General features: G+C 41.4%; 2 protein-coding genes across 18 annotated transcripts in view; one reads left to right on the forward strand and one right to left on the reverse strand.

Annotated features, from left to right (window-relative positions):
• The window catches only part of cast (calpastatin), a 45,555-nt gene extending 38,826 nt beyond the window's left edge, over positions 1-6,729 (reverse strand). For 7 of the 17 annotated variants that reach the window (XM_034083781.2, XM_071203089.1, XM_071203086.1 and 4 more), the window contains exon 1: positions 1,024-1,206. In XM_034083781.2, the coding sequence (XP_033939672.1) occupies positions 1,024-1,098 (75 nt within the window). In that variant the 5' untranslated portion in view covers positions 1,099-1,206. Of the gene's footprint in view, positions 1-1,023; positions 1,208-4,881; positions 4,969-5,678; positions 5,776-6,320 lie in introns of those variants that run through there. The other 10 variants (XM_034083790.2, XM_071203094.1, XM_034083787.2 and 7 more) reach the window with 7 other exon arrangements.
• Positions 6,730-12,007: 5,278 nt separating this feature from the next.
• On the forward strand, positions 12,008-27,096 carry pcsk1 (proprotein convertase subtilisin/kexin type 1). Its single transcript, XM_034083511.1, has 14 exons — positions 12,008-12,410; positions 13,592-13,696; positions 14,247-14,369; positions 17,417-17,563; positions 18,563-18,639; positions 19,199-19,287; positions 20,478-20,650; positions 20,885-21,097; positions 21,848-21,948; positions 22,045-22,278; positions 23,168-23,325; positions 23,517-23,650; positions 23,745-23,906; positions 24,945-27,096. Exons 1-14 carry the CDS (start codon positions 12,222-12,224, stop codon positions 25,347-25,349), a joined length of 2,310 nt encoding a protein of 769 aa, XP_033939402.1. The 5' UTR covers positions 12,008-12,221; the 3' UTR covers positions 25,350-27,096.
• Positions 27,097-27,953: the final 857 nt, after the last annotated feature.

Here is a 27,953-nt window from a genome sequence, read left to right on the forward strand (position 1 = left end):
GCCATTTAATTAGTTGAGCTATAGAACACCCCCAATTCTCTATTGTGCATCATAATAATAGCTACCATTTAGTTTGGACGCGATTGCGTTAATTAATAAGGTCACACTGTGTCAGTAAATACATGTGTGAGCTAGTAATCTGGTAGTGCTGCAATATTTTCCTCTCTCTCGGCAGCTGAAGCAACTCGTTTGGTGGCTCGAACTTCACGTTTGTTGACACTGTCATTGTCTTGCGCGGCCGACGTGCTGGGACGGTCGGTGTTCCCGACTGCATACGTTGAGAAATCGAATATTGTGGGAACAGATCCTGGCTTCAAATCCAATGTTTTGTATTGAACCAGGCATCCAGACTGGACTTTGAGCAGCTTCTCATCCTTTAGTGGCAGCCTATGGAAATGTACTTCTTCCTTCTTTGTATAAAATCCATTTGTGACCGTTTTCTTGTAATGTAAACTACTGGTGCATTGCACGCCATGTTGTTTGTTATTGAGCTTTGGCCCAGGAAGCCGTACCCACTCAGTGACGTCACTGGAAAAGTCCCGGAGCAATGGAAGCGCCCATGGTCATTAGGCACGTATTTCAAAAAGTAAATTCGCGTATCTCGATCGTTTACATTGGAAATAGACTAGATAAATACATTTCCTAATGGTAATATTGTCGCATGGAAAGCAGTTTGAAAAGTGTTTCCATTTCCCTTTAATATCTCACTACACAACTCAAACTAAACTCGCACAGGCCGACCAGCAGCCTCACATTCCAGCAGACAGAGAGAGAGGGGGGGAGAGAGGGAGAGAGCGGGAGGGAAGGTCTGACTTGGATAAGAGCCAAGACAGTTTTCCTCCTTATGTGCGTTTCCCCTATAAGTTGTGCAGCTCAAACTCGACTTGAACAACAACATAAAGCAACAATATAGCATTTTACTTGCAGGCTGACTTACAACAACACAAACACGTGGATACTTTTGGATTAGTTGTTTAGAATAACATGGCACTAAACACACAGACAACACAATTGCGCACAAACCTGCTCCTCCACGGCCACATCCTGCAGGGCCTGGCCGTCCCGTGGGCCTCGGATCCAGCTCAATATCTGGCCCATGTTGGCTGAAAGTGCCTCCGAGCGTGTGTTTGTGTGTGAACGTTATGTCTGTCAGCCTCTGCCTTGTCTCTCAGCTTGCAGCATGTTTCCAACTCGCAGGGAGAGGGAGGGTGGCGAGAGCGGAGGGGAGGCGTGGTCTGGGAGCAGAGGGAGCAGAGAGGGCAGAGGGGGGGGGGGGGGGGGGGGGTTAGCCTCATATGTGGATATGTCACAAGAGGCCGTAACTCTCTGGGCTATAAAGGGAAGGGAGCTGACCGTGGACTGACACCCACCTGATGAGGGGCCACATCTGAGCTTCTCTAGGAAGCAGATACAAGGGCGCCCATGCTTAAAAATACGCCCCGTTAGGTGTGTAAAACTTTTGCAGTGTATTGGGACCATTTTAGTGCTGCTTATCAACAAGCACACCCAGATGTGTGATGGTATACATGCCTTGAGCACACACAGGCATAGCGACACTTTGTGTACACACTGGCTTCTTATGTACACGCAGTTATAAAGGATTTTGCAACTACCCTCCATGGCTGCCTAATTGCCGATGAGAATAAAGGGAGGGGCCAGACTTTAGTTTTATATTACATCTGCGTCAACTGTCTTCGGAGAGAAAACAAGTCTGAGCCGAGAACTTTCAACTCTTTCTCTGTCAGATATCATCAAGCCCTGACGATAATAACAGGGACATACAGACGTATATTGATAAAGCCCTGGGTGTTTCAACATCTGGTCAACAGGTCAGAACTATGAACTGATAGGCACCGGGTGAGCCAATGATAGACTGTTATCTGTAGCAAATGGATGGGGATTTCATTGTTTTATTGGCTGCAAAACAATTATTTGTGAAACCAGAATGTAGGGAGTGTTTAAAGAAAACAACACTAATGGATTCACTGAGGCCAAAGGCTTAAGGGTGTTGGCTTTCAGAACATTTATCACCAAGATGAATACTTTTGACTTTAATTGAACAGCAATCTACAGAAGGGGGAATACAGCAGTATCATCTGAACAACCTTATACACAAGAAGAATAAGTGGATAAGGTATATTCAGGTGTATCCATGGCCGGCGTTTTCATGTAATTTAAAGGAAAAGCAATGCAAGTGCAAAATGCAAAATGCAATTCCATTCGTACCTCTGCGGCTTCTTCCTCCCCAATGACTTGGGTGTATTGAGCGGCCCTTTGGGTGGGGTGTGCCGACAATGCAGTCGTTGAGTGAGTCACTGTGAAGGAATAAGTCTGATCCTTTATTCACTTAAAGGTGTTTAGTAGCACACCTCAGAAAAAATGAAAATCATGTACTGCTGAGTAGTTTCCTCCAGCCAGACCTGACACTCCTGTTTGTGCAGGACACGTAACAAATTGTTATTATATCTAAATGTCCAAGTAGAGTGGTGTGCTCTTCCTTTATGCATGCCATATAGAAAGCTTTAAGGATGTTAAATATTGTTCCTTGGAACCTCTACCATCCTTGTGCAATCTGATAATGGGAGTAAATGGTTAACCCAGGCCCAGGGTTTCAAAACAATCCACTTCCACTAGCTCTGATTTACATATTTGTTGTTATTGAACAAACCCAATTGGGAATCATTGTATATTTTTTCCCTGGCAATTTCTAGACCTGTTTAGTTGATTTTCAGAGAATAATATCCCTAGTTATGTGAGTGTTGGGCCAATATGCAAGGATTGTGCCAGGAGGAAAGCTTTCTTAAGCGATGGCCAAGTGCAGTGAGAACATCTCTAGGATAGCTTTCCTTAGAACCCCTTGGCGCCCTTTGGCCGCAGTCTCCTTCATAATCCACCTCAGAATCATAGGTCAGTCCAACTTGAACCCATAAACATCACACACACATCTGTCTTTACAGTCAGTAACGTAGACATTCTCAGCTTTGATGGGCTATGCAATCGAGAATAAATATTTTAAATCATCTCAGAAATCGTAGAAAACGTTTGATTTTAACCAAACCCGTTTGTGTGTGTGTGATAACCATCTGTACATCCAGGGGTTCATTGTATACGGGAACTCTTTTTTTACATCAAAAATGTAAACAATTAAGCCCAGAGCAGACTCACTGACACCATGGCAACACCCATGTATGTCTGCAAAGCAACTAAAAGTTAGAGCAGGTCATCCCAAAAATGATTTAAAACAAAGACTAATATAGGAGTTACAGAATCCGTTCATATGCTCAAAGTGATACAAGAAACGTTAGAAGGGCTCAGAATGTCAAGTGGCCCGAACACTGACGCTTTCCTCGACCCATTCATTTCCCCTATTCTGAAACCTTGTGGGAAAGCAGGCAAAACAAGTTGTCTTTGTTTTGTCTTAGGGGAGGCCCCCCGTTTATAGACTTCAAAAACCTTGTCTCTGTACCATCTGATCAACGCACAGCAAAGGAATTAAGTCATACAAGTTTTCTTTGCATTGCCTATCTTTACCTAATGAATAGAAAAAGACAAACAAAGCATGTACAGCATATGACCCTGCAGTACATATTGCAAGGTGAGGTGTATACACATTTGAAAAGGCTCATGCTTGCACATGTGTGTACACATGCATACAAGGTATGTGCACATGCCTCCACATCATGGCACACCCTCTGTCAGACGGACACACCTTTCCCTATCTGAAGTACCACATGACCCAACCTGTAAAACTAGCTTGTGCACCTTGGGAAAGATATGTCTGCTAATAGAAACACCTACAGGACTAACAGTATGACTAATATCAGATTTTCACAAAAATAATCTTCTTCTTTAGTGACAAGAACAGCTGATAGTGCAAGCTCAACATTTCAAATAGCAAACCTGAGAGAAGAAAATGAAATATGAATGGAAATGCCAGATGTTTCATAAACATGTATGGAGTGTCAGAGTGAGCATATGTAACTGGACTCCTCTGCTAATCTGTCCCTCTTCTATATATTTAGACCCATGTCGTCCTACAGTCACTACTATCTTCACTACAGCAGTGCAGACATCTACACAAACCTCACCCCCTCACACGGTACGCCCACTGTTATCAGATTACTAGAGAGATTACATAGTTTCTGCACTAGACAGACAGGTATGAAAGATTAGGAACTCTTTAGCCATTTGCAGATAAAACACAAAGACATCAGAACATTAACATCAGACGAAAGTTGGCTCTCACAGGGAAAGTGTGAAAATAATCTGTGAAAAAGTAGGGAGACGTAGAGCATTCCTTGTAAAGACACACACTTGTACTAATAAAGATAAAAAGCAGCTCAGGAGTTTTGGCAAGAGCAAATAAGAGTCACAATATTGCAAAAATGTTCCAAGTGCACCAAAATAAAGGGTTATGCAATAGTTTCCATATGATTACAGCAACTAAACGAACAAAGTTCACAGACATTTTGATAGCAGAGACCAGGCTTAAAAAAGATCAGGAATGTTAACAGTGTGGGTTAACTGCACCTCCTTGTCAGCACAAGCAACTTTCTCAGGATGTGCACTCAGCAGAGGGAGACAAACACAATACTTCCTTCACATGTACAGCGTTCAATCCAGCAATGAGCATTGACTTCAGAATGGTACGCACTCATTTACTACAAAGCAGGTTTTTAACAACGTTCTTCCTTTTCTGACCTGTGGTCCCATTTTTGGGTCCGAAATCCTCAACCATGACATAAGATAGTTTGTTTAGTAGCCATTTTGAATTAAACGAAAAAGTAACATTAAGTCACATAACTGAGTGAGTAATAGTTCCCTTTTATATTGAATTTTAAGAGATTCATCCTTCTACAGCAGGAGGAGGGGAGTCAGTACCTTGCCATAGTAGGACCCTGCAGTGGAATAGGAGTTTGAAGACCTGCTGCTATGATGGATCTGTGGGGAGGCAGGAGCCTCTTCTTTCTACACACAAAAAACACACAAAATAAACACCAGATTGTGCATGCCAAAAGATCTGTTGCCAATAAATTCAATGGAAGTTCTGCACAGGGTGCCACGACTTTAGACTATTGTGTTGGTAGTTTATTCATACAACATCTGATGAAAAGTATTTCATGTTCAGTCAAATTGAAAATCAAGTCAAATTGTTGCTATTCATGCTTTTTAGTGTAAATCTAATGCTACCAAATACATCTCATTTACAGCAAATGTGTTATTTTATTATATTTGGTATAACTGTTAGCAATAAAAACTGCATGTCATTCTAATAAATGTCTTATCTTACAACATGTGCAGCATTAGATTGAAATTAGTTTTGTAGCAAGAATGCTGCATTACATTTAGATCTGATCCTTGCCTTGAGGATGAATTAAACGGTGCCAGAAATGCATGTCGAAGTCTATCTCAGTTTAAACAGTCACACACCCTGGTATATAAACACTGCGTGTGTGACAGAATATGGGCAAAGCAATCAATATGATTAACTTATATTCAAAGGGATATCTAGTGCAGCCTATGACAAGTTTTAACACGCATTCAGCAGCAGATTCAATTTCAGAAACGTTTTGCTGGTTTGACAATAAAAAGAAAGCAGCCGCGTCTCTTTTGGTGCCAATGGATTAGAGAAAATTGCCAGAGGGTCAAAAAGAGAGAGAAGTAGCAGATGTACTCACAAGGCTCATCCAGTATGCTGCATACGCCATGAGAGATCAGGAGGAGAAACTTACTCTGAAAGAAGTTTGTTCCACCCTGCTCTGCCCCTTTCTCCTCACCGCATGCAGGATCTTTTCACTCATGCCTCCTCAAACAGCCACTCCCCACATTGATCTGATGATTACCACACAGGGCTGTCTGGATTCCTCTCCTGACTCACAATAATGCAAAAGCATTGTTTTCCAACAGGACCTCTTCCGAATAACAATAGAGAATCAAGTCCCTACCTGCAGATAAACTCCCACTCCTCACTTCCATGACCACTCACACATACAAGTAGAAACTTTTAAAGTGACATAGTTGTATCTTTGTTTGGCGATGTGGGCATGCAAACAACCGAAAACACGACCATCAATATGTTCAAACACTGCCAACAGATTCATCGATGCTGACTTCAAGACCAGGTTAATCGATGCTGCAGATTCATGTCGCACACACTCAAAAAGCATAGAAAATGTGACGCTTGTGAATTGCAAATTACTTGCAGCAATCATATGGAAAATATTGCGGAGTTATCTGAAGTTATTTGGGTGTTTTGGAAAGAATGTGCATCCATAAACACTTTCAACTTGATACGTCGTGCAGTAAAAGAGAACACTTACTTCCTTCGCCTCCTTGTGGTCTTTATCGTGACCATGGCCTTTCTTCTTGCTCTTGTGTGGCATCTTGAAAACACGGGTGGATCGACGATTTTAATTGTGCTTCTGCGTCCTCTGTTGTGGAATCTGACTGCTGATCTGCCCCTTGGAACAAAAATAAGTGGCCCCACCTGCTGAGAAAGCTTTCGGCTCTGATGATTGATCGAAGTGAAAGCTGGCACCAGCAAATGTTTTCGCGTTTGTATGTAGGCCAATTAAACATGGAGCTGCAACATCAAGTAAAGTCTTTTTTCTACTTGATGTTCACAGAACTTGGTGGTACTAGTTCAGACAAGACGAGGGAAATGCTGAAATACAGATGTGATCATGTGAAGGATGTTGGATTGCGTGATTCAATGCATGTGAAGCAAAGCAACAATATTAAACCAACAGGACGAACACACTGTTTTGGGGCATGACGGACACGCCCCACAGTCCGGGGAACAGTTGACTCACTGCTGATGTTATCCTCTTCCTCTCAAAGAGCTGGAGCCTTTATTTAGAACAACAGCCCTCTGGTGGCCAACAAAGGGACTGCCATTAGGCCCAATAAAGAGGAACAGGACACCGTATAATGTAAACACCAAAATAATGGATCGAGCTCCATATTGGGAAAAAAAATCCAAACCTATTTATATTAACTGATATTAAATCATGAGACTACTTTCTCATGTCTGACATCGTTTTTGTGATCTTCTTTGTATAGCAAGCATTATTTTTTCTCTGTGTACTGTTAACTGTGTTCGCTATTCTCGCGTCCACGAGAGAAGCTTTAAAAGGAGACTAAATGGAGTCTCTGAGAAGGTTCAAATTGTACTTTAATTAAAAAAAATAGGTGCGGTAATGTCACAAGCAGAAGATGGTTCAGTCAGAAAAACAGCTGTGTTCTGGCTCTCGTGAGCGAAGGAAAGAGATCGCTCCACCTTTCCAGCTAGATATATCCTCTGCTGGCTCCTCCCTGTGGACCGGTTGGCGCTGCTGGGGGCCGGCCCTCCACGTATTTAATGTCCGTTGTTACGCATATCAGAGGATACAGACATTGTACATCCAATATATATCTCAACACGCCCTTTCTCCTCCTTAACTCTTTCATGACTTTTCATTTAACACATTCTAAACGCTGTAATCAATACTCCAAAAAATACAGGAAATATTTCACGGCAGTTTGGTTTCCGGTCGTTCCGGATGTTGTCACATGCTACCCACATCTGTAAACAATAACGTATTCAAATAAACTGTACCTTCATTTAATATTAAACAATAATAATATCTCGACGTCTATAGTTGTAGTGTTAAAATCAGTAGGTTTCGGTGTGCAACACTCCGTGTCATATCGCTACTAAATCCACCTCTATAGTAAATGGTATATTAGCCACATGCTAAATGCTAACCGGAGATGAAGGATTTTCAGAATAAAAGCTTAACAACTGGTTGTGCACAAGAACTTCTGGTTTTTCAGTATAAAACAGCATTTAAACTGACGGTATGTTTAAGGTACTTTATGCCATCAAAACATTGATTTTAATTTCTAACAGTACATCAATTAATATGAATATATATATGGGGGATTTCTAATGTTGGTTCTTGGACTACAGTGTACTGTCATAAGCTCTTACTGTCGTGTTTATTGACCTTTGGCATCTGTTTTATCAGTATTTCTGCACACATTTTAGAAACTGTAAAACAAATAGTGATTTAACAAATCTTGACCACGGTATGACAGACATGATACATTTCAACAAATGTATCCCCATCTGTTTCTTACTGGAGCAGTTTTTTTCTATGAGACAATATCTATGAGATTTTAGATCATATGGTTGTTTGCTAAAAGGAAAGCAGACTTCAGAATAACAACACCGACTTGAGTGACATGTAAATTGATTCTGTATCAAGGCAGGATATGAGAGCCAACTGATTACACACAATAATAATAATAATAAATTCAGCACACTTCCTGTCAGATTGGTGCACTTCCTGTGGGTCCATTGTTCTTTATCTCTGTCTTCAGTGGTGGATGAACGTGAGGTCTTGTATGTCTGAGCATCGACCCCGTCGCTCTGATGCCCTTCAGAGACACAGTCCGTCTGACCTTCACACCTCCTGATAACTCTGTGAACCCTGGCACGTCTCCCCAGAGAGGAACAGTCTATCACCTGCAAAGTGATGCCAATCGGACTGACACCAGGACGACATCTTTACAGCAGCTTCTGATAACAGATGACATTTGTAACACTGCTCGAGCGTTGTGGACATGAATGAATAAAATATCTGTAACCTTTGCTCGTTCTGTTCATAGCCTTACTCATATTTACAACAACTGAAACATTTACACAGGGAGTTATTAAACAAACAATGTGACTTCTGCTTCTTCTCTATATTAACTAACTTCACTTCTCAATGACAGCAGGTAGTCCTTTAACAATGATTAAACAATTTGTTGTCTTACTTCTTAGCAGCTTTTTATTGTATGTGTCCATGTCAATATAAGTGTATTTTTATTTCCTTCTTTTCTACTTTTGTTGTTTTACTATTTACTGTTCTCCTTTTCTTCCCCACCATTTATGTTTTTACCACCATAAAATACAGCCTTTTACATTCATATAATATGTAACACAGCAAAAAAACACACACAAAATCCACATTGACACTAAACAAAAAAGAGAGAAAAGTACACCTTTTTTGTAATGCACTTGAATTGTTTAGTGTTGAAAGTTGCTATATAAATAAACGTGCCTTGCCTTGCCTTGCCTAATAATTATTAAAGGAAATAATGTAAATCGTTAATAGAAAAGGAAGGGCCTCCATAAATGTCCTGTTTAGCCTTTAATAGGAAAGTTATCCAATCTAATGAGAGGCTGGAAAACACCCGTTCATCCATTAGGAGATAATCAGGCAAAGTAATTGAACCTCAGTGTACTGCATCATATATGACAGTAACTCTTGTTTGGAGGCGTGTGGCGCAGTGGATAGAGCCTTGGTGTTCGGATCAGGTTCAAACCCCACTGCAGTCAGCATGTCGTTGTGTCCCTGGGCAAGACACTTCACCCCAAATTGCTCCTGTGGGGATTGCCCACAGTATTGAGTATGTAAATCGCTTTGGATAAAAGCGTCTAACAAGTAACATGTAATGTAATTTCTCACACAGTTTCTGTCTGATGGCCACAATGACAACAAAGATGACAAAAGGAGGAGGTTGGCATGGCAACCATGAGTCCTTGTTGAGCGTCACAGGCAGCAGATTTCACGGGGTCCACGGGTGACATGGAGTCCAATCAACTGCTGTTGTGTGTCTGATAATGAGTTGTTTCAGCATAAATGACTTTGAATATATGAAACAATTTCAACATCACTTTTAAAAATCTTGCAAAAAACTGTATGTAGTATACACTCAAAACCAGGGTTCGTTGAGTAATTGTGAAAAAGCTATATAACACTGTTATCGTCACTGGACCATATAGTGCTCTGAGATGAGCAGGAAGTGCAGTCGAGGTCCTCACATGTATTTGCCACACTTAATTGGTTTTGGTTGAGTTACCGTCTGTCGAGGTGGCAGCTTCATCTGCGTCATCCTCCTCCAGCTAAAGGCCAGGACTTTCCTTCACATTCTGGAAAGATAATTAGCCCCCGCTCAGACCTCTGACCTCATTTGAGTGAAATAATGTGTGTGTGTTTCTGTGCGTTGGTGTGTTTGTCCTCACAGTGGATGATCAGCCTGTAGGGAAACACGCACCCTCACAGCTCAGAGATAAAGACAGAGGCAGCTGAGAATCAATGAAAGTCAAAGATTCACTCCTCTGTAATGAAACCATGCAACAAAGAGTGTCCATCTTAGCTTATATTTCTGTGGCTCATCAGCTGTGTGTTTCTGTGTGACGGAGTGAGTGCCTCAGTGTAAAGCAAACAGTTGTTGCTAGGTAAATGTGGATTATACTGCAGATCTGGTGCAGACCTGTTTGCACACGGCCAGGTGAATGAACGTATCGGCCATTATCGGTCGTGGCAAGTTCACCTCACAGTGACTAACAAGCTCACTGTATCTTTAGACAAACATTGTTCGTCTGAATTAAACTGGAGAGTCCATTTGATTATGTGGCTCTTATTGTTGTGTTTGTTTGAGTCTGATGTCTACAGTCTGTCTGCATGAACCCCACCTACACAACCTCCATTGTGTTTGAGAGGGGGGGAAATAACATCCACTCTTACAACATGTTTATTTCTGGACCATTGTGCACTGTTCAGTCAACAGCATGAACAGAGTCTGTTGTCATGAAAACAACATTAAAAACAACTGGTAGCAATCACTGGTGGATTTAGGTTGGTGAAATAAAAGCATATTTGGACAGTCATTTTACAATAAATATGTAATGTACCTTAAATGCAGAGTGTTTTTGAATGAAAGACAGAAAATATATTATCTTTGCTTTAGCAAAAGTAAGCTTGTTGTCTTTCTTAGCAACTCGGGTTTTTTACTTTCTCTGTATTTGGGATTTTTTTCCCCTCTCGTATTCTTGTTTTCAATTCATTCATCCTTTTACATATCAGTATTGCTTCTCCACACAGAAAATGCCTATCGTTTGATAACAGCTTTACAGCTTTTTTAGAGATCTTCTTTTATAACATTAGGTTTACTAATTTACAAGTGAACATTAACCAATCCCTATGCCTTTACCTTAGATATTATAAAAACATATAAAATAAAGAGTGAGCTATTAGATGCCTACGAGTAAAATAAACCACATGTTTTATATTAATTTGATTCTGTAAACTACAGTCTGACTTCACAGGTTTAATCCACATGTTCTAAGTCTAATACAAATATTTCTGGAATTAAAAGGAAATTGACAACATAATTTGTTATGTTTTTTCATACATTATATCCAATAATAAGATACGATAAGATGGTACTTTATTGATCCCAATTTTGGAACTAGTTTTTGTTGCAGCAGCATAATATTCTTATTTTAGTACACCATATGAATATAATACAGGTCTCCCTTGAAAAAGAGATCAATGATCTCAATGGGATACACCTGGGTAAATAAAGGTTTGAAATTAAATGAATACTGCTTGCCTGCAAATGAAATACGTAATTGCTCATTTCTCTAACTATTATTCTCTTTTGTGCAGTTTCCTGGCTGGGACCCATTTCCACTCACATCCCAGTGCTTGGTTTCACTTTCATCACCTGATGAGGATCTGTGGCGTGGGAGAGGAGCTGTCCGTCGTCGTCGTCCCCCCCCCCCCCCCCCCTCTCCCCTCTCCCCCCCACACTCTAGCCGTCATGTATTATTGATTGAGACCAATTCCTCTAATCGATAAACGGTGGCACAAACATCAGTCGAGCTTTGATTTATCACACAGATTGTCTCTCACAGTGAATGGACGCTGCAGCCATATGATAAACATCTTAAGTAAGCAGGATTCATCTTATTATTGTGTTTCTTCCCAATGTCTTCTCCTCCTCTCCCCTCTTCTTCAGGGACAAACAGAGGGTTATTTTTAGTCGAATCTCCTCATCCTCCTCCCGTTCAGAGTTTCTCCTCCAGGGACTTTAACTCACATCTTAGAAAAGGTAGACGCCAAACTGACGTCAGAGAAGCCGTAATTTGACGTGTGTGCACCCCCCATCGAGACCACACACACGCACAGACCAGCCCTCCCTATCCTCAGTGTTTCCTCTCCTTGGCGGACCAATAACGCGCAGATCCTCCATCTCTCAGCAAGCGGTTTCTTACAGAACAAGAAGGGAAACAAACAAAGAGATCTCTTTATTATCTTGACAAAATATCTCGGGTTTGGCTGCTTTCTTGGGAAGCTGTTTGTACATATATATTATTTTCTTTATCTGGTTGAATTTCCTCTGAGATGGAAGTGAGATGCCGTCCAGCGATGATGTGTTGTGTTTTCGCTGTCCTCTTCTCCGTGGTTCCCCGGTCTCTGGAGTCCTCTCTCGCGGACAGGCAGTACCTGAACGAGTGGGCAGTGGAGATCCCCGGAGGACTGGACGCTGCAGAGTCGATCGCCAAAGAGCTGGACTACAAACTGGTCCGACAGGTAGGCACCAAAATGTCCCGGAGCAGCACCGGCTACACTTTCACTGAAAAAGCTTTAAATGATCCTAAAATGAAGGTGTGTGCTGGCAGTTTTAATGAATATCAGTGATTTGGCGTGTTGTCAAAGCAAACTGGGACCTGAATAATGTGTCATTTTAATATAAAACGTCTGATTTAACAGCAGAAACCATAAAAGCAAAATGAATCATGAAATGTTAATAAAACCTGCAGCCTACAGAATCAGCAGGCAATAGCTCCATCAATTATTCTGCTGTGTTTGAAAAGGCCATTATAATGGAAACTCATTGCTTTCATTATAGCCCAAAAGCACACTGATAAATGAAAGCAGGAGGATTCAATCAATCCATGACTCACTGTTTACACACTCCTGATAACTCTGGTTTCTAATTTCCCCTGTTCTTTACATCCCTGTGTTTCCAGTCATTTGAGACTGACTGTGCCGCTTTTCCTTATACAAACACATTATAGGGAATCATAAGGACATTAATGTGAAACCTGTAGCTCTGAGCCGCAGCGGTCAATTATTAACTCAGCTGTCATGGATACTGAGGCAAACTGCAATCTTCTCCTTCTTCTGTTCTGTCAGTAACATAATCAAACATATATCTGTGTCTATATTATCCCACATGTGTTTAAAAGACACTTCAGTCAAGACTAAAACATCAGCGTAAAAGTATATTTAAACATTATTTTTTTTAAAACAGTGTGTGCATATTCAAGATAATTTTTCTGTTCGTCCATGCCAATAATGTTGATAATAATTGCTCTACGTTTGCCAAAGATGCACATTAAGCCTGCATCCTCAGAAAAGTATACACACATAGACCTTGTGCTTTGCTTGTTTCCAATGGAATTGAATACAAATAAAACCTCAAAATAATCTCTCTGCTAGAAATGTAATATCCAACTCATGGCACCACTCAAAATGCCCCACATATTTTTAAAAATAAGGACATTTATAAAGATGTAACCCTGTGGTGAACTGATTCTTCATGTCTTATTATTCTTTGTTGCTCCCCCATACAACTGAATACCTGGAGATTTCTTTGTGAGAGATAATAATGTTTTCAGACCTGTGCGACTGGCTTCCTAGACCAGATGGCTGGTTTTATGTCATTTTCTATCAAATATTCAGACTGTCTCATGCCTTTGTCTCCGCAGATCGGGGCCCTGGAAGACCATTTCTTGTTCAAACATCGCAATCATCCTAGCAGAATGAAACGAAGCGCCAACCACATCACAAGGCGGCTGTCGGAGGATGATCGGGTGAGTGGCCACTTTTAGCTATCAGCTCGTCCATGCTTATAAGTCTGTGCACAACATGTTGTTACATTTTAAAAATATTAAAGGGGACATCATATCGAAAAAAATTCTCTTTCAGTTATTGTCCACATACATTTGGGTATATCCAGTGCCAACCAGCCCACACATTTTAAATTAGGTTAAATGATTCCGTTCTTGGGGTTCCTGTTATATAGGATTCACTCAGATTTGGCTCCCCTTCACATGCAGCCTAATTTCAATATACAATCCACCATCTTAGTAGCTAAACTTGAGAACCTTTTCCAAGGTGCGTCAAATTGTTCTCACTAGCCAATCAGAGAAGACGAGGCTGTTTCTGGAAGGTGCTACATTAATGAAACCCAGAAGGGGAATACAACCTCATTAAAACAGACAGAATGAGAAAAATGTTGGTTTTCTTTTAAATATTTAACATGTTAATATGTTCTAGTAGAAATCTAACGTATGTATGATTCTGAAAATGATCATATTTTGTCCCCTTTAAAGTAAAGTGTCACCTGTTGTCTGTGTGTAGGTGCTTTGGGCAGAGCAGCAGTACGAGAAACGTCGCAACAAGAGAGCGTCCCTCGGCGGGTGCAGGGACTGCCCGGTGGACAAGCTGTTCGATGATCCTATGTGGAACCAGCAGTGGTACCTGGTGAGTCTGCAATAACGCTTGAATGTCACACAACACAAAGCTGGACTGGAAATTCAACAAGTGGTTCAATAATTGACATGGTTCTTGCTAGTTTAAAGAAGTTGGTTGGCTTATCTTATCTTGGTTCCCATTTTAAAAATAGTTAAAAACTTTCCAGATCTCTAAAAAAACAGATTTAGTTTAATATCCAGCCTTCTGTTCATGTGTTGTACTTCTGTTGTGTCTGGTTGAGCCTTCTGCCTGCATGCAGCTGGCCGTTCTCCCCTGAGACTCCCTGAAGCGCTGAGAGAGCTGGACAGCTCCACACAGCAGGCCATTGAGAGAGTGTGTGTGTGTGCAGTATGTGTGTGTGAGCACTGTATGTGCATTTCAGTCAGCAATTGAATGCGTGCATGTGTGCAGAAAAGCAACACAACAATGAAACAATAGCATGCTATCAAGCAGTCCAAGCCAAAGGAGCCATTTGCTTAATTGGTGAGAGAGGAGAGGAGGGAGAGCCGGTAATCCTGCAGGATGGAGCAGAGCCTGGCATTAGGTCCCGATGCACCCTGAATGAGAGGGTTGTCAGACCTTAGAGGCTAAGTGGTAGCAGTGATCTGAAGATTGTCAGAGCTCTGCATCATCTTCCAGATCCTTTACTAACACTTTCACTTCATCCTGACCTCTTTTGTTTTTCACTGTGAATGATATCTTTAATGGTTTTGATCCATAAGCCTAAAATAAACTTGGTGACTGAGCTGTTGTCCACAGCACTACTACATATATTTGGATGCTGTTTATATTTATTAAAGTCAAGTTTCTCCATTGGGGCTGCAACTAACAATTAGATTCATAATTCATCTATGTGCAGAATTATATTTAGATTAAATGAAAAATGATTTGATTCATTGCTTTTCATAAAACAGTGAAAATAGTGGATTAAAAGCTATTTAATTAACAATAACATAAAACGGGAAAAAAGACGTGTTAAAAAAAAAAAAAAGTATGAATTATTACGATATATATACTAACATACAACAAGGACCAGCAACCTTGTTTTTTTAAGCCAAGCCATTTAAAACAAAAAAACTCAATGCAAAACTCATATGTAATATAAATACAGCAGTAAAACACATTTAAGAAAGCTTTAAGAACCATACATCATCATGTACTACTACAAAACATTTAGATTTAGTGAGGATGTTAATGTGTGTTGCATCACTGTTTGTGTTTGTGTGTGCTTTCCGGAGAGAGCTTCACATATTCTATCATCTTCCACTTCTCCGCACCTGCGCTAACCGAACATGAGTCACAGGCTTGCGGGGAATAAGAAAACAAATTGAGATGAATCATCTTTGCCTATGAGGGATGATGACACTAATGGAATTGGCCTTATAGTGCCGTTTAGTGTATTTCCACATCAGCCTGTGTCACTGCTCGAGCCGCGTTACAGTTCAAATAAAGCATCGTGACTCATCCTCCTCGCCTGACCAGGAAGGACAAAGCCATTTAGAAAAACACTGGAAAGAGATAAAAGGGTTTTTATATCTGACATTATGCTGTGATGTTATTTTCCTACCTCTAGTATTTCACAAATGATAATGAGGGAAAGGGGTGGAGGTGAGAAGGTAGTGACGCTGGCAGATGTGATGATGAGAGTGAGGGTGGAGCTGTGTGACGGAGGCAGAGGATGTGTGTCGTTATCCATCAGGAGTGGGAGCCTGATAATCCGGGAGTGACTCATACTTGAAACTGAGCAATCTCATTCCTCTGCATGTTTTTAAAGCTAGGGTAAATGAAATGCTTGCCGATACAATGGGCACTTGTAAATGTCTATAACTATGTATCCTGTAAATATAATGTATAATGTCCTTTATTGTTTTATGTTTCATGTGGAACCTATATGCTGCAGGTCTCCCTTGAAAAAGAGATCTATGATCTCAATGGGACCAATCTGGTTAAATAAAGCTAGAAATTCCTCTTGCTTGGATTGCAGTGTGTGTGTGTGTGTGTGTGTGTGTGTGTGTGTGTGTGTGTGTGTGAGTGAGTGAGTGAGTGAGTGAGTGAGTGAGTGAGTGAGTGAGTGAGTGAGTGAGTGAGTGAGTGAGTGAGTGAGTGAGTGAGTGAGTGAGTGAGTGAGTGAGTGTGTGTGTGTGTGTGTGTGTGTGTGTGTGTGTGTGTGTGTGTGTGTGTGTGTGTGTGTGTGTGTGTGTGTGTGTGTGTGTGCGTGCGTGTGTGCGTGCGTGTGTATATGTGTGTATAAGTGTGTGTATATGTGTGTATATGTGTATGTGTTTTTTCTGTGTAACATTGAAAGATCTATCCCTGTACTACTGCCAGCATCAACAAGTGAGTCATTTGGTGTCACAGCAAAACAGTGGAGATGCAGATCTGTGCTGGTCGGGAGTCAAATCCTCTCCAGAAAATAGCCATTGTGTTAAAGTGTGACATCTGTTGTGTATTTACATTGAGGTTTTAATCAGCTGGAAGTGATACTGTCCAAAGAGAAAGAGAGGTACTGACAGGAAGCTATAGTGAGACGATGGGTTGAAGACGGTGCGATAAAGTGGTTGGGGGGGGGGGAGATACATCACAGAGATGAGTCATGTATTGGTGTGGCGCTCTGCAGTGTCTGTGCATAATGCGCAGAAGTCTTTTTTTAGTCTTAGCTTTTTCCACACACTCTTCCCAAAGCAGGCAGGCCTCTTCCCTTTTCACTCTCCCTCTCCTTGATTTTCCATTTTAAACGAGCCCCTCCAGGAAAGCCAGGAAATGGTGTGGCTTGAACTGCATCTGGGCATCTTGCGGGTTAAATGAGTTGGAGCACAAGCCTGTATAATTACGACCCTCTGGTAGCAATCTGCCTACAAGTAGGACTCAACAATGAAGTGATGAATTTAGGTAAAGGTCAGTGGAGGACCTGAGGTAACTGGAGGACTGCCGCTGACCTTTTAAACGGATATAAGAATATTTAAAGTGCCTTTTTAGATGAAGCACTCTGAGGTAATCTGTATACACTTTAGATTGAATTACAGAGGATTCATCTTTCGAAATGTGTTATCTTCCAGCAAGACACACGCACTTCCTCCTCGCTGCCGAAGCTCGACCTGCACGTGATCCCCGTGTGGCAGAAAGGCATCACGGGGAAAGGAGTGGTCATCACCGTGCTGGATGACGGCCTGGAGTGGAACCACACAGACATCTACTCCAACTACGTAAGACACCGTTTCCATGGAGACAGCCTCCGTCGACTGGGTCTGCCGTTACCATAGCAACGCTGCTGGTGACACCTTACAAGGCGATTCATAAATACATGTAATAGATCTTCTGTGTGAAGGGGGTTTATGCCTTTTAATTCCTGGATGCATTTTGCATTTTTTGATGCACATTTAGCTGTGAATGAATCCTTTTTATGGCCTGAAAGCAGCATATGTACATAATTACAAGCCAATGAAAGCGAGATTGACTTGAGGTTTGACTTCGGGATGGTTTCTCCTGTTGACAGGAACGCTAAAAGCCTTAAAAAGCCCCATCTGTGGTTTAGTTTCAAACATCGCTGATGCTGTTAAAAGCTGCTGCCTCGGCTGTGCAAATGAACGGAAGAGGGAAAAAGGGATTTAAGGGGGGAGGGGGCGGGGAATAATGTGTGACAACAAGGCTGATGGAAACAACTCCCACTGTAATTAAGTTAAAGCTGATTAATCAAAGAAGCTCAATCAACCGCGACGCTCGTCCTTAAAATCAAAGGCGTTCATTTGCATAACTTAATAGCAGTAATTCTGACAGTCACAACCATCTCATTTAAATTGGATACTGAGTTTGACTGTGAACCAGAAACTTACGGATGCAATCATTCTGATTTCCTCTTTGATTAAAACCTAATTGGCACATTTAATCACATTTTATAGTGCAAGGAAATGATGGGAATGACAAAAGAGATTGTCACACCAAATATTATTAATACTCCCACGGTTTGTTGAAGTAGGACACGAGCCTGAGGCAAAAACTGCATTTATAAGCAATTTGAATGGTTTGAAAGATTGTTGTAGATAAGTGCCCCTTCGTGTGAGGATTTCATTCTAGAAACATCCATCTCTCCCCTTTTCACCTTTCATAATGGTCTCCATGACAGCAGATTGGCCCTGACAGATGTGCGCTTGAAGCCTTTATCACTGACATCACCCCTGATGGTTTTCTGTGTGTTGTTTTTATAGGACGCAGCAGCTAGCTATGACTTCAACGACAACGACCCCGACCCTTTCCCCAGATACGACTCCACCAATGAAAACAAGTGAGTTAACAGTTGAGATATGATACTGGAACATTACCTGGTCATATTGAGGCTTGGTTATTACCATGAAATTGTAAAAAGAACACACTAAGTGGACACAAATTAATAGAATATGGCAGAAGTTAAGGACTGGGAGCTTACTGCCCTTTCCTTTTCTGCTCTTATAATTATCTCACCATACCTGAAGTGAATGACTCACCCTCTGCCTGCTGACACACACACACACACACACACACACACACACACACACACACACACACACACACACACACACACACACACACACACACACACACACACACACACACACACACACACACACACACACACACACACACACGTCATATGGAGTTAAAGTGGCCTTTTGTGATGAGTTTAGCATTCTATAGAATAGTAAGGGTAGGTCAAACAGTTAAAAATAACCCATGCACATGATAAATTGTGTGCACTGTTTTCTACAAACTCACAATTTTTTACTTAAAGGATTGAGGGAATTAGTGCAGGATTAGTGATGGAAACGTAAGTGAATGCTTTAATTAATATGTTTTGTTTTTCTCAGGCATGGAACCAGGTGCGCTGGTGAGATTGCTATGCAGGCAGAAAACAATAAATGTGGTGTTGGAGTGGCATACAACTCCAAGGTTGGAGGTAAGAGTTTATTTTTGTTGTTGTTGTAAATATGTATTTGTATACAGCTCATTAAAGGTGGGGTAGGTATGTTTGAGAAACCGGCTCGAGATACACTTTTTGTTATATTCCATGGAATGCTCTTAACATCCCGATAGCAATGAATATCTGAAGTGCTTTGACAACAAATCCATGAAAAAATGTCATCTGTGGAAGCCGTAATACTGTAAAAAGCACAACCAATCATTTTAGCCGGCCCGGCTAAAATAACTGGATGGCCTACCTGCCTGTCAGCCTACCATCGGGGCACAAACTTATCTCGTGCCCTCATTGGTCATGTGCGTGTTCGTCTGTGTTGGAGGAGGGGCTCTGTAAGGAAGTGGCAGATTTTCTCCGGTTGTGTATTTTCAAATTCTAGCGCACTCGAGCTGGTTTCTCCAAAATTACCTACTCTATGGGATTAGTTTTGTATCATAAAGATAAAGCAACACTTTCTCAGAATAAAGCAAAACTATGAGTTTAAAAGAAAAAAAAACTGAAAACCCTGAAAGTCCCGCCCACCTGGGAGGTTTGTGTCAGAATCTCAAACAAAAAATGAGGGAGCGCAAAAGAGAAAGCTGCAGCGAGAGCAAAAGTCTGATCATTGAGAAAGAAGAAACAAGAACTGCAAACAAAAACCTATGTTCAAACAAAGAAAAAAGACTTATAGTTCACATGATTACACAAATGATTTGTTTGCAACTTATAGTTTTATTTTTGAAATTTATTTTATTTTGCTTGACTCAGTTTTTTTTTCTTTTAAACTCATAGTTTTGCTTTATTCTGAGAAAGTGTTGCTTTATCTTTATGATACAAAACTAATCCCATACTACCCCACCTTTAATTCATATCAATTTCTGTGTGTGGCAGAGAGTCACTTTCCAAAATCGATTGGCTCCTATCTAACCATACCATACTTAGGGCTACAACCACGAAGGGGAGCAAGCTGGTCCTTAGTGCATCTTAAATTATGAATCACAAATCTTGCTACCCTAAAACAAAACCATTATTATCATAACATTCAAATTAAGGTTGTTTTCTCCTTAAATAAGCCACCTGCTTAAAATGTGGCCATACATTGAGGATATGTCCATGAGTTTCAATCCCAGTATGTAATTACAGTAATGACCAAAAGGATAACTGGTCACTGACATTCCTGCTTCTCTGCTCAGGGATCCGTATGCTGGATGGGATCGTGACAGATGCCATCGAGGCCAGCTCTATTGGGTTCAATCCAAACCATGTGGATATCTACAGTGCCAGCTGGGGACCAAACGATGATGGCAAGACCGTGGAGGGCCCAGGCCGCCTGGCACAGAAGGCATTTGAATACGGTATCCAGAAGGTAAATGATTATATTCACACTCGGCTGGTGTGATCTCAGACTGAGGCTCCTAATGGGAGCTGTTATCTGCTGCAGTGACGTGAATCAGATTGAACAGAATCAATAAGGACAATTTAATCCGTCAAGATTTACCTTGGACCCTTTATTTTGTAATGCTGTAGTAGAACTTAGTATATGCAGTAAGATTTGTAGTGTTTCTTGTCGACTTCATCTCTCTCTCTTCGTCTCCTGCAGGGCCGTGGTGGGAAAGGCTCTATCTTTGTTTGGGCTTCAGGTAATGGTGGGCGCCAGGGCGATAACTGTGACTGTGATGGTTACACAGACAGCATCTACACCATCTCAATCAGCAGTGCCTCCCAGCAGGGTCTGTCCCCCTGGTACGCAGAGAAGTGCTCCTCCACCCTGGCTACAGCCTACAGCAGTGGAGACTACACCGACCAGAGGATTGTAAGAAATACGGCTGTTATGGCAATTTATAATGTTTACATTTTATGTCAAGCAATGTTTGGTCACATTAGACAGTTTGCATGTTTTGACCAAAATGCAGGCAGTAGATGCCGGTCCAGTTCGGAGGAACAGGCAGAAGTCATGACACAGAAGCAAAGCCATGTATTGCGGTGGCAGGGCGCATTAAACACTTTTTTTATCCACCTCATTTTTGAGGAAGAAATGACTGTCAGATTTAAGGATTCATAAAAAACATTTTTAATTCTTTCTTGGGAACATGGGAGTTTATCGTCTACTGCTGTCTCGATTAGTTAGGTTTTTCCTGTTATATTATGACTTTAGTGAAGTCACACAATAACACCAAACAATCTAAAGACATCAGCAATTTCCTATTGTAATTAAATAAAGCAAATGAAATGGAGTATGTTGGCTATCGAGAAAGCGAAGATGATGGATTCCTTCTGATGTTGAAAAAGGCTGTCTGACTGCACGGTAATGCTGTAAAACAAATCTAAATATAGCATTCACTTAAACTGCTTTGATATTTTTTAGGTGGCTAAAAGATGCCCACAGCTGTGCATTGCTTTGCTTCTGTGCCGGTGCTCTATTTCACAGACTGGGGGCGTGCCAACTGCCATGTACTGTACTATAGATAATACAGTGACTGTGGATAAGTACCTCAAACAAGCCCACTTCAAACAATCCATTTAATGCATTAATTTATTTGTAATGTTGTATGTTTGCTTTCAGATTAGTGCTGATCTGCACAATGAGTGCACTCAGACTCACACGGGGACGTCGGCCTCTGCCCCGCTGGCTGCTGGAATATTTGCTCTGGCACTGGAACAAAAGTATGCACCACTGCAAATAAAATGCAATCTTACACTCTATATAAATATCAGTAAATACTCACTGGTCTCCCTCCATGTCTATCTTCCCTCCTTCAGTCCAGAACTTACCTGGAGAGACCTGCAGCACATTGTGGTCTGGACCTCAGAGTTCGATCCTCTGGCCAATAACCCGGGCTGGAAGAGGAACGGAGCGGGGCTGATGGTCAACAGCCGCTTCGGCTTCGGCCTTCTCAACGCCAAAGCCCTGGTGGACCTCGCTGACCCGGCGGTGTGGAAGCATGCACCTGAAAAGAAGCAATGCATCGTCAGGGATGACTCTTTCCAGCCCAGGTATGTGTCAGCTGCTCTCATCTCATTAGATTTGCTTTGCCTATGGCCCAGGAGTAATTGCCATAATTGGTTCATCTTGTCCATCATCATATGGGTGTATCATCAGATGCACATTCAGGGTTATGTTTGTGACCCAATGCAATCATCATTCCTCATGATCACTGTTGAGAACATTTACATTTGATGTCAATCATCAACTCTGAATACTCATAATGCTAATTGTTTAACAATAGGATTACATATCTTAATCCAGAAACTGCCACCCAAGGACAGGAAGTCAGGGGAAATAATCCCCCCTCCTGTTGTCTCAACAGATGTCCTGTTTGCATTCCTTCATGGATTACAGGCCCAAGCGTCCAGGGCTAACGCTTAGCAGCCATTCTTTGTCCTTGAAACATCCTTTTCATTTCACCAGGCAGCAGACAACAGCTACGGTTATTTTCCTTCAAGCGTCCATCTTGCAATTTGTTTTGGATTATGATGCTCCATACCACCGACACCCAGTTTCCCCATTACCTTACGACATCCCTGTCTAATCCCGAGGATTTGGCTTGCTTCCGCCAGTGCTAAATGGACTACAACCCCCTCCAGCTTTAGGCCAGATTGATACGGAAATCCTGTCATTCATGTCTGGGAGAGTTTGGGATTAACATTTTTTTGCAAATGAATGACCAAAATCGGTCTTTGCCTACTAACCACGCCTGTGATGTGCTAAATATTTCCTAAATGTGGGACTGTCATTGAACTATCAGGCAAAAATAGGACATTTGTGCAGTGCTGTATAGGTGTTTTTCCCACCCTGTTGCTGTTGCTGAAAAGCCATGAGAACACGTCAGGTGTTGCTGCTGTTTGTGTGTCTCACTCCCTGCTATTTTAATGCATCCCTCAGGGAGATAAAAGCAGCGGGGGAGATCACAATAGAGGTGCCAACCAAAGCCTGTGCCGGGCAGGAGAACGCAGTCCAATCCCTGGAGCACGTGCAGGTGGAGGCCAGCATCGAATACACCAGGAGAGGGGACCTACACATAACACTCACCTCCCCAGCCGGTAAGAGACTCACACACACACACACACACACACACACACACACACACACACACACACACACACACACACACACACACACACACACACACACACACACACACACACACACACACACACACACACACACACACACACACACGAGTAAAATAACAAAGTTGTAATTTGATCTAACCCTCTGTGTTTCCTCTCAGGAACCAGTACAGTGCTGCTGGCTGAGCGAGAGAGGGACACCTCCGCTAATGGCTTCAGAAACTGGGACTTCATGTCTGTGCATACATGGGGAGAAGACCCTACTGGTACATGGACGCTGAAGATCACAGATACAGTAAGTTATACACACTTTTTTTTTAATGAAGAAGCATATTTGGCTGGTTTGTGTAGCTTCCTGAGATCTGACCCACATTGTTTCCCGCTCACAGTCGGGCCGTATGCAGAACGAGGGTCGGATTATGAGCTGGAAGCTAATTCTTCATGGGACGTCGGAGAAGCCAGAGCACATGAAGAAAGCTAGAGTGTATGTTCCCTACAACGCCGTGCAGAACGACCGCCGTGGTGTGGAACATATGGTCGACATGTTGGAGGTAGATGCAACGCAACACGGCTAAGGGTTAATGAGCATGATACAAAAAGCACAGGGGCATTTGTTAGTTAGTTCATAAACCACAGTATGCAACACATTGAAATATGTACCTGTTGATGGCGCTTGAGGAAAGGCTAGGTTCACCAAGTGGTTGCAATAGCTGTAGAAATATGTGAATGTGCACAGAGGTTAATGACAGTGTATCAGTTGCTAAGGTATCTCAGTTTCAATCAAAGGGTCTGGATACATTTGAATGCCCGAAAATGTAATTTATGCTGACCCAAAGCGGTGTAATCACTCGCTGGAGTCAAGTGTACTACATGGTGTGTCGTACTCTCAGACATCACTGTTGGGTGTGTTACAGGCGCAACAAAGCCTCCACAGTAGCATATAACAAGAATATCAAGTACAACTGGCAGACATTATTCATAAGGAAGGGTCTCTGTAGGCGGATAATTGTTTTATATTACAAAGACATGACATTAACCTTGTTTTGATCTGATCGGTAACGTTACATTTAAGGTACCCAATGTCCCTCCCACACATGCAAACAAATCTCAATGTTGTCCTTTTTAAATCATATTCAAGGACATAGCAATAGGACGGAAAACTGAAACAAATACAATGTGGTGTTACTATAGTGTGCATTGCCAGATTCTATGTAATGTTTCTAGCCATTGATTGTCATTTGAAATGAAAAAATGACCAAGTGTTGACTTGCAGTTCACATTTGAGACTGCAAACAACCATATTGGGAGAAAGAAATTGCAGTACTGTGCATCAACAGAATGTTTGCACAGTCATTTTTGTCAGATCATTTTAGATGTATTGTGCAAAGCCCACTCACTTTAAAATAGCTCACTGTCCAGGGCCTTTGGGACTGCATTTTTTTAATACTTTACCAAACTGTAATGTGATACCAAAATAAACAGAATGATAGCGTCTATCTTTAGATGCTCACACTGTGGATCTTTTGTTATCTAACAATTTGCGTCACACATCAATAATCTGCCTCCTCTCTGTCTGTCCGGTGACACAGGAGGATCCCACAAAGGTACCTCCACCTCCAAAGACTCCAGAGACTGCACAAGCTGAAACTGAAAAGGAGCCCAGAAATCCCTCAAACCCACCTTACTCCCCCTCCCTGGCCCTACTGCGCCTCCTTCAGACGGCCTTCAACAGGCAGACCCCGGCCCTGCAGCAGCCCCAGTCTGCACCCGCCTGGAGGAAGAAGGAGCCGAGCCGGAGCCTCTCTCCTCCCGCAACACGGCTCCCCCCTCAGACGCTGTACCAGGCTCTGGACCTGATCAACAAGTACCGAGGCCCCGAGGACAGTGTCTACAGCGACTACTCTGATGGCTTCTACAGCAACAAGCCGTACAGGCACAGAGACGACCGACTGCTGCAGGCCCTGTTTGAGATGATAGATAATAATCATAAGTGAAGGAGAAGGGAGGAGGGGAAGAAGGAAGAGGCGAAGAAAGATATACGATCAGAGAGGAGCAAAGGGACAGGAGGAGGGGAAGAAGGAAGCAGAAGGATGAGATCGGGCAATGGAGGAGGCGATGAAGTGAAGAAACACAGAAAATAAAACTCTTCCACTTAGTTCTGTTTTCCCCCAAAATGCTGCATATCTGATCTTTTCACTTTTCATTTGCCAATCAACATTCATTAATTTATGCTTTCATGCCAAATGTTAAGTCCACAGTTAATTCAAAACAGACTTGTTTCAGGCCTCTCTGCTACAAACTGTATCTCCATGTTGTGAAAGTATTTAAATCATAAGAAAGGAGGGGAAGGCCTCGTCTTTCTCCTCTTCAATGCCTGCTCAAGCATGCCACTTTTAGAATATAAGTTTTGTATTAGTATCTATATATAATACAAAGACAATGATTGTAATTTGGTTTTGAAAACAATTGACATCTCAGTTTTCCCTTTCAAATACCTTTTGTTTCTTTTCATACTTATATGTCCTACATAGTTTTATTTTTCTGTTTGTTCACACTATTATGTGAAACATACTCATTTTAATCACTTTATGGGAACAAATTAACAACTGACACAAAGTCATGAAATTAGAGTTAACATACATTCAAAATTCAAATAATTTGATTTGAAATCTCAAAAGTTTAACATGATTTGGCAAGGATGTATTCTCAGGGTGTCAACAACAAAAACATAATCTAGACTCTACTAAGTGTAGAATTATAAAATAATACATAACAATAGTGTGAAAGATTATATAGTATGAAAGTATGCAGATGAGACAATAAACTTGTACCAAAACACTATTAAAAAGAGAAAACCTAACCAATAATTCGACACATGAAAGTTGGAGTAGCGATACATTCAAAATGAGAAACAGATTAATCTTCTTCTTGTGCCGTTAATTTATTTTGTATAAGTACAATGCTGCATTAAATGAAATATTTTTCTAAGGATCTTCATAGTTTATGGAAATAATATATAATATACAGTATCAAACCCTTGAATAGTTTATTTTCTTGTGACGTTGTTCACTCAACAACTACACAAGTCAGTGTAGTAATCAAAACTACAAACAAACACTGCCAAAATGTTTGCTGTCAAAAAGCTTCTGTGTATTTCAGTGAATGTGCAAATGGCATGTTGTTTGATAATCGTCTGCAATATGCCAACTATTAACAGTTCCTTCAATCATGGGGAGATAATTGTATTAATATGACTTTTCTGGTGATATTTATTTGACATTAATGGACCTAACACTCTTCAGAAACGGACCAGACACTCTGTAGAATAGGGGCTCTGCACCTACAACTTTCAAGCACACTCATCTTGAACGCCTTAATATATGCTGTAATAAAAGTGCATTCTCTTCTCCCCGTGGTGGAGATCAATTTACAGATGCTCGTCTTTGTGTTTATGACATGAATAGTTATGAATCCTCTCTATGCAGAGTCTCTATCCTCCAATCTGGAACTGCCTGCCCCGCTTCTCTTCAAACAAGGTGACAGGGAAAACGATGTTTGGGACAACGCTTCCCCCGCATCCTGTCATTTATCCATTGTTTAGTGTTTCCCCCATGCTGTTTTCTTTATGTTTTGACTGGTGCTTCAGTCCAATGTTGTTTACACAAACCAATATATGTTGCAATTGCTGTATGGATATACATAAAAAATAATGAGATTTATCGTAATAAACTGCAAAGTGATCTCTTGAGTCTGTGTGAGTCTCTGTCAGCAGACACACATTCATTGTTGGAGTTGATAGCAGCTGTGAGTAAAGTAATAACCTGTGGCAGATAAATGAGAACATGGCCTACGACTTTGTGAACATTTCAATTAATTTGAATTACACATAAATGTTATGTTCTGTTGGACTACAGAGCCAACTCAATAAACAATACATAGTGCAGTATACTGTGAATACATTGTCAAGAAACAGCAGACTTTCAGTTTCTGTCTGTTTTTAAGCTTCAAATGTTCCTCTAGCACCAACATCAGGTCCATATGTTGCCCGACTTTGGTATATGACCCACATTCCCATCTGTACCATCCGTTCGAGAAGGGTCTATCTGCAGTCTCATAGACTACTAGACCACCAACACAGGTCCCCTGAGATATGTGCTCGTATTGTCATATTGATATTCTGTACAAACTGAAACGGGCTATATAAATAAACATTGATTGATTGATTGATTGATTGATTGATTGATTGATTGATTGATCGATCAATATAGGCTACCTGTTTCATCCCAAACCATGATGTTTTCCTCATCCTAACCATGTGTTCTTGCCTTAAGCTATAGTAGTTGTAGTACCTTTAGGTTTGGCGCCTAGGTAACACAGCACTCGCGCTTGAAAAACGGTAGAATTTAATATTTTGTCAACTGGCCCAACATTATTGAGACACCAGATCTGTTAAACAATAAACACAGCACCGTCACTGTGTATCTAACTGGCAGGCCCGGTTCTACGGGGGTGCATAAGGGTGCATTGCACCCTCAGTTGAGTCGTTATGCACCCTCATTTGAAAAATGAAAAGTGAAAAATATTACATTTTGCCTACT

This window comes from Pseudochaenichthys georgianus, chromosome 5 (assembly GCF_902827115.2).
Source record: "Pseudochaenichthys georgianus chromosome 5, fPseGeo1.2, whole genome shotgun sequence".
Classification (NCBI taxonomy): Eukaryota; Metazoa; Chordata; class Actinopteri; order Perciformes; family Channichthyidae; genus Pseudochaenichthys; species Pseudochaenichthys georgianus.